The following is a 9,174-nucleotide window of genomic DNA, read 5'->3' on the forward strand; positions in this document are numbered from 1 at the left end:
TACAGAAAGTATCAGAACCACTACCCCAGTTGCCATTTGCAGTGTTTATTTCCTAGATAAGGTATGCTACTTTCTTCAAATTTACCCTAGTTTTGGTTTTGATTTCGGGAATCAAATTGTATCTCGTCTTGAATTTTTCCTTCCACCATTGTCAAAGTACCCAAAATTGTTTGACCAGAACCGGTACGGATCCCATACTCACACCCATACTAGTGTCGTGTCGACACGGGTGCGGCACCTAAACGGCCATGTCGGAGCAACTTAGATATGTATTGCACCGGAGAAACAAGACAGCAGGTGGAGTCAAACTTGATAATCCTTTACCCTGTCTAGTACAAAATCTCTTTTCTTCTTTCCCTTTCTTTTACCAGATACAAATGAAATACTGTTGCAATTTAATCTTGGATGGTTAAAAGGAGGAGAAACCAAATCTATTTGTATTATTTGTCACAGGTCACAAGGCTATTAAATAAGAGAAGTGATAACAAAGCATAAGGTCAATTAGGGGTGTTCGTCGGTCGCTGCGGTACGGTATTTAGATATTTTGGTTCGGTATTTTCGGTATTCGGTTTCTTAAAATCCTATACCAATATCGTACCTAATTAAATTCGGTATGGTTCGGTTTTCTCCTTTCGTTTTCGGTTTATTGGTTCGGTAACTTCGGTTTATTCGGTTAGAATACTAACTAGTGCATAGAGTCATAGACTCTAATATTCTTAATTAAAGTACTCAAAAATACAAAACTGAAAATGTTTGTTGCAAAAAATTTGTCCAAAACTAGCAAATATCGACCCAAATAGAGAAATTGTACATAAAAGAATATTTGATCATTAGAAATGTCTTGTTACTTAGAGAATAAAGGAAAGTAAAATCTTAGACTTTTTATATTTATGTTATAATTGATAATATGTGTTTTGTGTAATATAATATATATTTCGGTACAGTATCGGTATTTCGATATTTTATTTTAAAATACCAAATACCATATCTAATACCAATTTTTTTCAAAAACTTAAACCAAATACCATACCAAATGCCAAAATACCGTATACCAAATACCAAATTTTCGGCTTCGGTACGATAATTCGGTATTTACCAAATTATGCACAGCCCTAAGGTCAATGGTTACTTGTTTCTAAGTCTCTTGTTCTAATGAAAAACTTTTCAAGTTGGGTAGATTCTTGTAAACAACAAAAGCAGCAGAATTAACCAAAAAAAAAAAAAAAAAAAAAAAAGATCACCTTTAAATTATCAGTATAATGAAGATTGAAATATAACATTTTCATACATGCATGGGTAGAAATAAACACAGAGCTTCTAGAAGATACTGTTAAATTGCCAAATATATGTCATAAAAAGTAGTATGCTTTAATTTTCTTTCTATAATCTTGCACACACTCAGTTACTTTTTTCATCAAGTACAGTAAATAACTAGGCAAATCTATATGGAAGACAAGAGTTTTGCTTCAACAAACTGAAAAAGCATTCTGCAACTGGGGTTGAAGTAAATAAAAGCAACAACTCCTAGGAATGCCACAATGCATGATGGAACAAAAGTTTCCAAAAATGAATCTTTGAACAGATCATTTTCTCCTGGATTTGGATCTGATATTGCATTGCTCCTTCTGCAGTTTTCCTCGAGAAGTAATCCACAAAGGAAAGGATTGCCTTCGTAGCTGCTCGCTTCAAAGGTTGCAAACTGAGCCTTCCTATCCGGTGTACGTCCTGATAAATTGTTGTTTGCCACTGAGAAGACTGATAGAAAGTTTAACTGAACCAAATCCGAAGGAATTTCACCACTCAGCTTATTGTCGGATAAGTCCAAGCTTTGTATTTGCTTCAAGTTGGAAAATGTCCTTGGAATGGATCCATTCATTTGATTATGTGATAAATTTAGAGTATGAATATCACTTAGGAATCCAAGTTCAGGAGGAATTGGACCTGCAAACTTATTCATAGAAAGATCGATCCCTGACATGAAATACAAGATGTTTCCTGTGTATGATTCAGACCTACTCTTTGAAATAAATTCGATTTCTTCTGCCACATCTGATGAGTAAAATCCAGCTTCAACATATTGGTGGTTTACGCCAAGTATGCTTTGATATTCGTATGACCTGAAGGATCGATAAGCTGTCCACCCATATTCATCACTCATCAGTCTTAAAGGTTTGATCATTTGCTTTCTTCTGACCAAAAGGTATATCATTCAAACATGAAGGTATCGGACCAGAAAGTCTATGAAGAAAGATCTTGTATCCAAATACAAGAACCGGACTGATGTGAGGTTCCATTTTCTGAGAAATAATTGGCCCTGCAGATTATTATGTGAAAGCTTCAGTGTAGTCAATTCCTTGCAGCCCATAACAAAATGTTCAGGTAATTCTCCAGTGAAATTGTTGCTCGACAGATCCAATGAATACAACTTACTCATGTTGCCGATTGAAGGAGGAATACTACCATGAAATGAGTTTCTAGACATGTTCAAATACTGCAAATTTGGGAGAATATGGCCAATAGATGCTGGAAGTGGGCCTTGAATATCATTCTTCCACATATCAAGCCAAAACAAATCAAGATTTTTAAAATCAGCAGGTAACACAAATTGACCCGTGAATGAGTTTTCTGCAAGACTAAGGAACTCCAATCTTGTGTTGTTATTCAGTAACCAAGTGGGAACTTCTCCAACCATAGCATTGTAACTGAGGTTAACAACTCTTAATTCACGCTGCGTCAAAAGAAAGCTCGGAATAGATCTAGTCGGCTCATTGATTTTGCAGTTCGATAATCTTAGGACTTTTAGCTGAAATAGAGGTTTCCAGGGTGTATTTTCTGTGTCTACATGCAACTCATTGTTAAGGCTATCAAGTTCGAGAACCTCAAGATTGGAGTTGTTAGCAAATGAGCTCAAGGAGATGGACCCTTCAAAATGGTTCAAAGAAAGAGAAAGGTATTCGAGGGACTTGAGCCTAAGGAGATCAGAAGGAATGGTTCCTCCAAGGTTATTTTCAGAAAGTTCGAGGAGACGGAGGGATGTTAAATTGCTGATACATGGAGGAATAGATCCCTTGAGGCTGTTTCGGCTAATATCCAACTCTTGAAGGCTTCGCAATTTACATAAACCTGAAAGGTGAAAATTTGCATGGTCATTGACCACAAAGATGAGAGCAAAGAAATCTTTCTTCATAAAAATAAAGGCAGGTAGGGGGCATGACAAGTGATAGCTTCACCTCTATATTATTGGGAAAACTTGAACATGAAGAACAAAGATAACTCCTATAGTTTGCCAATCTCACCCAATTTAAGATTCAAACAAATAAATTTTTGAAGTCCTAACTGCATGACTATCCGCCAATATCTCCTGCAAATCCATTTTAATAGCCCAGCCCCGGGAGAAAATTGACAAACAAGTCGCCTCTAACCGCACACTGTTAGAGCACTGATACAATTTTTTTTTAAGAAAAAACATATGAATAACTAATGCAACTTATGATGCATGTTCATTGGTTAAAGATCCGGCCATTGTAAATAATCTTCAGAGCTCATATATTGGAATAACAATGTAAACTAAATTGAGTATCTAGAGCAAAGAGAGCAGACCTTCCTCTGGAAAAGAGCCATTTACTTTATGTTTCTTAACGATAAGCTCTTTAAAGAAGTCAAGGCCCCAATAGATAGAGGCATCTCACCAGAAATATCATTATAACCCAAGTCAAGCATCTCCAGGCCCCTCGATGTCGTCAACTCTGTGAACAAACAAGTCAATTAGGGAACTAATGGTACAACTGCACAAGGTTTTTTTAAAATTTTTCCTAGGGAGAAGGGTACAAGGTACTGCTTCATTACCTTGTAATGTCGACAAATTTTTCAAATAATTGAACCTAAAGCTCAAATTTTTAAAGATTCTAGGCCACTGAGGGATAGAATTTCTGTAAGCTGATTAAAACTCAGATCCAACATCTTTAATTTGTTTAACTTCTGCACTCCATTAAAGCCTGCAAAAATCAATCAAGAAACTTGCATACTCATCTGTAAAAATCTGAGTTTTTTCAAGCTAAAACACAAGGAAAAGATAACAAAGCATCAAGACGTTAGAACAGTTGTCAAGGATGATCTTTCACGGATGCAGATATATTACGTCCTTGGAAGTTAGCGTCAATTCTCAACTTTCAGCTGTGCTATACGTATCCGAACCAACGGTCGAACTGTTATAACACAGGAACTAAAATAAATTGAGTTGTTTCCAGATTGTAGACTCTAGACATTTACAACTATTCCAAATTCAAGTTGTCTTTTATACCCCACTAAGCTTTATCCTTAAACCTCAAAATTAGCTTTGCTTCCTTTTTTGTTTGAAATCCCAAAAACAGCCTCTTAAAATGTGAAAAAAAGAGAGAAAAATAAGCTTATTTATCATCAACTTGTTAATCACTCAATGTCCTACAACAATTCTTGTGGGAAAGTAAGCCTACATTTTTCATTGGTAGTTTATCTTAGACTTAAGAGTTCCAGTTGTTGTTAATACTTAGCATATCCAAAGAAAAAACGCTAGTTACTGTTAGAAAGAAAAAAACAAAAAGAATCTCCCTTGTTCCATGTTGAATATCATATCTACCGTTTAAGGAAATATCATATTCTTTTTCGTTCAGTGCCTTTCTGCATTATATTGCTATCCTCCCTAGACCCCACTGGTGGGATTTTACTGGGTCGTTGTTGCTGTTGTTGTTGTTGTTGTACCATCACTATCTAGTAGGAGGTAAGTTATAGTGATATTCACATATGCATTTCCAGCAAACATCTTAAGACCTATGCCAAATGAAATAACATTCGGTAACAAAAGTACAGAACAAATATCCAGCAAACCAGCATCAGAAAACCAATCCAGCATGATACCAGAAAATTTTTCGGTTTCGTTATTCAAAGATGATATGTAACAAAAGCATGGACATTTTTAACTATCTCGCAATCACACCAGATAGGGTAGGTATCATATTATACTTCCTCTTTCCATTTATGTGACAATATTACTATTTGGGAAGTAAAAGAGGTTCCTTTTATTTTTTTAGTGACGTGGTGTCCGAGCTAGATTACGCTCTCCTCAACTATTCCACCGGACACCTGCTACCTCCCACCAGCACAGCACATGTATCAGGTAAAGAGATTCTTTTATCACAATTTTTTTTTTAAATTCTTTTATTTTCCTTTATGGGACATCTGGTTAACTAATCCTAAAAGTAAACGCAAAACTTCAAGTATTTTAAATTATTAAATACTGAGGATAGTCTTTTTCCAATAGGCTAGCTGCCCTCGAGTTCCCAGGCCCGCTTTTCTCTGCCCGCAACCCAATAAGCTGGCAAAGCCAACGCAAGATTAGGGTCGTCCCCTTCATTCTATACTGACCCCGATCTAGGGGCTAACTTCTTGGGAAGCCCGTTCCCACCACGCTCACGGCCCAGCTGGCCTTGCAACGGTAGTGACAGTTCTCTTGTTCCCTGGTCAAAGACTTGGTTGGATGCGGATAGACCTTGAGCCTAACTCAACCCTAACAGATATGGGATCTAACACACTGTTAAGAAAATGCTCATCAGGTAAAAATTGCCCAAGACCATACAAGTCCACCTATTTTTAAATCACCCGAACCCATTCGCCGAAAAATTACACTATACATATAAGGTAAAGTCCTTCGGAAACAGCCTCTCTACCTTCATTAGGTAGGGGCAGGGGCGGATTTAGGGGGCGCGGAAGAGGGTTTACCCGAACCCCCTTCGCCGAAAAATTACTATAAGGCAAAATCTATTTTTTACCTCTATATATTAAGTTTTGAATCCCTTGACACAGCCCAAAAGTGTAGCTTAGTGGTCAAGGAGTTCAAAATCTTTGCAAGGTCATAGGTTCAATTCCCACTAGCTATAATGTTTTTTAACTTTTTCCTTTTAGGGGGGTTTTTTGTTGTTATTGTATATAAGGTAAAATCCCTTTCGTCTCTCTATATATTATAATTTGAATTCGCTTGACATAGTCCAAAAGCATAGCCCAGTCATTACGAAGATTCAAAACCTTTTTGAGGTTGCTGCTTCAATTCTGACTGGTCATAGTCTCTTTTAATTGTTTAACTTTTTTCCTTTTTTAAACCCCTTAGCACGAAATCCTGTATCCGCCACTGTTTAAATCCCCAAGCAATATGGGATCTAACACACACAAGAGAGAGAGAAAGGAAGAAAGAATTGACCTGTAATTCCATTAGAATCCAATCTTAACTCCTGCAGCTCCTCAAAGGGAAGAAATAGAGAGGTTTCCAATGAGAAATCAACAATTCTCCGCAGCTCTAATGGTCTTGTGCGGTTAAGAAAAAGTTTAGTCACCCTCTTTGTTGATTCACTGCATGAAACTTTTTCCCATTTACAACAATCTTTTTCTTCTTTATCACCCCAAGAAGAAAGAGCTGTCCCATTTGGATAGTTGAATGAATCTTTCAGTTTTAATAGAGCAATTCTTTCACCCTCCCAGCAACCTAAGCTTCCATTAGCCAAATGGAGCAGAACCCACAACCTTAAAATCCCAAAAAACATACCTAATGATTAGTTCTAACTGTTTAACGAGGTTTTTGTATTTTCTTTTAGACCCCATTATCATAAGTAGAAGTTAAAGATAATGGCTTTGGGATTTGAGGTGAACTGAGAATAGATGAACTTTCTTCGAATTTCTGGTCATGCGAATTGGAAAAGTTTGGTTTGAACTGTTTATTTTTACTTTTCAAAACAAGAAGTCGTTTTGTTGACTCCTCTCTCTTTCATTCTTTCATTTCACCCGAAATGGCTTCCTAGCCACTTAAACTTGTAGCGTTTTTGAAGGCCGATACAGGAACTTTATATTTTCTCATTTGAATATTCGAACTTGAGAAAATATCTACTAATAAATACCTTTAACCGTTGACTATGCTTAGGTGGCAATATTATAGCTGATGTGGCCAATTGCTTGTTAATTACCGGTATTAAGCGCGTGAATATGATAAATAATTAAAAAAAAGATAAATAATTAATTTTAAAAAATAGAAAATTCATCGGGCCAGATTTAGAGAAAAGCCACTTCAATTCATCGGGTCTGACTATTCTTCAATTTTTAACCATTCAATCTTGCAATTCCAAGCCGTAGAGATTGTTCTCTACACCAAGAACTACCTCTCCACCAAAAATCAGGAGATTTCATTGTAGGAATCATCACTTCTAATGACCTGCAACTCTCCGGCGGGCTCCAGTTGGTCGAAGATGGCATTCCAGTGGTCCATATCGCCCAAGAGCAATGCCAATCGATTCCTGCCACTAAGGAGGTCACGCCAATTGGCCACTACAATGAATTAATTGTCACAACTTTAAAGAAAACCAATTCTGCGTCAGTACTGATCGGAGAGAGGATAGGACGAAGAAGAACCTAGGAAGGAAGTGTCGATATGGAAGTAGACGGATGAGTTGCAGGTGTGGGGGGAGGGGGGATGATGGGAAGGAACGGGGAAGAGAAAGCTGGAAGGGTTTAAGTTTTTTCTTTCTTATTGTATTTATTTTTATTTTTAAAATATAAATATAGGTGACAATTTTTATTTAAAAATTACACATGTCATTTGTGGGTGGGGTCTTACTTTTGGATTGGTCATTTGCTGATCGGATGGACACGTCTGTGTGTGTGTAATACACGCGCATAGGCTCAAGGGTCAGATGTGTTTATTAGTTAAGGGAATCATGAGTTCGAGTGTTCAAATGGAAAAATCCAAAGTTCGTGTATCGACTTTCAAAAGCCGTACAAATTTAAGCGGCCAGGAAGCCATTTCACCTACATTTTATATATGGCAGAGTTTTGACTTAGCAAGAAGCGAAAGAAAACGAGGCGTACCACAGTGAAAGGACTTTTTAAGTTTTATATGGTTAATGATTGGGCCGAATTTACAATTTAATTTTTGAGAAAATCTCACTTTATACCCATTAATTCCAAACTTTTTACCCTTTAATGCCCAGACCCAAACTATCTACTACTCCTACCCATGCTCCCCAAACTATTTACCCGCCTTTCTTCTTCTTCTTCTTCCTCATTTTACCTTCCTCACTTTATACCCATCGGCTTTTTTCCTATATAAAAAATAATCTGGTAACAAGTTTGTACATCATACATAGAAAATGAATATGGAAAGGTAAAGTTACTGCATATAACTGTCCATTTCAGCATCTCAGGGCAACCAAATTTTCGACTGGGCAATAAGCAGATTAGGAATTGCAGCCACTGTAGCTAAGGCCTCAGCTTTCATGCATGAAGGCCTCCAGAATGATGATATTCCTCACGGAAACTTGAAATCCACCAATATGTGTATTTGAATATCCACCATTGTTGGGCTTGAAGCTCAATTTTATTTTTGAAGATTTCTTGTTTGATTCAAAGTGGGTGCTGTTAAATATTGCTTATAGTACCTTCTGGAAGTTCATACTGAAATTTGATAGCATTTGGAGCTGATTTGAGGTGATTGAGATCGAAATTTTCAGTTGAAAATCGAAGAAGAATACAGCTACAGTATACCGCTACGGTATACAATATGCTGTAGGAGTATATAGCTATACTGCAACAGTATACTATTATAGTTGACAATATACTGCAACGGTATATTGTAACAATCGAAGAAGAACACAGTTACCTAACAGTATACCGCTACAGTATACAATATACTATAGGAGTATATAGTTATACTGCAACAGTATACTATTATAGTATATAATATATTGTTATAGTATACTGTAATAATATGCAATATACTGTAACAATATGTTGTAATAGTATACAATATACTATAATAGTATACTTATTACCCGTAAATTCACTTGTCTTTTCTCTTTTAATTTGCTTTAAGCTTTTACTCAGCGTGAGAGGCAAATTGAAAATGCAAAAAAATATTATAGTATGTTATATAATGTAACGGTATACTCTTACAATTAGATCCTTTTAGAATTTTTTGAAATTTTTATTGACAACTGATATTATTTCACTCTAATAATTAAATTAAACTTTTTTTAACTCTTTGCGTACAATTGTATACCCTGATGGTATAACTATATACTATACTAGTATCAAATGTTAGTTAATATTTTTTTGATTGTATTAGCTACATTTAATTGGTACACAATTTGATTTTTCTTT

At 36.1% G+C, this 9,174-nt stretch overlaps 1 protein-coding gene across 2 annotated transcripts; it reads right to left on the minus strand.

Moving 5' to 3' along the window:
- Positions 1-1,315: 1,315 nt before the first annotated feature.
- LOC109244042 (phytosulfokine receptor 1-like) lies at positions 1,316-6,743 on the minus strand. 2 transcript variants are annotated; one of them, XM_019411068.1, is made up of 4 exons: positions 6,230-6,743; positions 3,847-3,995; positions 3,690-3,746; positions 1,316-3,123 (listed from the first exon to the last, which is right to left on the minus strand). In XM_019411068.1, the coding sequence occupies exons 3-4, from the start codon at positions 3,718-3,720 to the stop codon at positions 2,210-2,212; spliced, it is 945 nt and encodes a 314-aa protein (XP_019266613.1). In that variant the 5' UTR covers positions 3,721-3,746; positions 3,847-3,995; positions 6,230-6,743; the 3' UTR covers positions 1,316-2,209. The 2 variants fall into 2 exon arrangements, with proteins under 2 accessions (XP_019266613.1, XP_019266612.1); XM_019411067.1 differs by having other exon boundaries at positions 1,316-3,746.
- Between the last annotated feature and the right edge of the window lie 2,431 nt (positions 6,744-9,174).

Source organism: Nicotiana attenuata, unplaced genomic scaffold (assembly GCF_001879085.1).
Source record: "Nicotiana attenuata strain UT unplaced genomic scaffold, NIATTr2, whole genome shotgun sequence".
NCBI classification, from domain to species: domain Eukaryota; kingdom Viridiplantae; phylum Streptophyta; class Magnoliopsida; order Solanales; family Solanaceae; genus Nicotiana; species Nicotiana attenuata.

Bases quoted from the DNA above. Each gene is read 5' to 3' on its own strand.
- LOC109244042 (XM_019411067.1), bottom strand. From the start codon at position 3,187: ATGAAGAAAGATTTCTTTGCTCTCATCTTTGTGGTCAATGACCATGCA.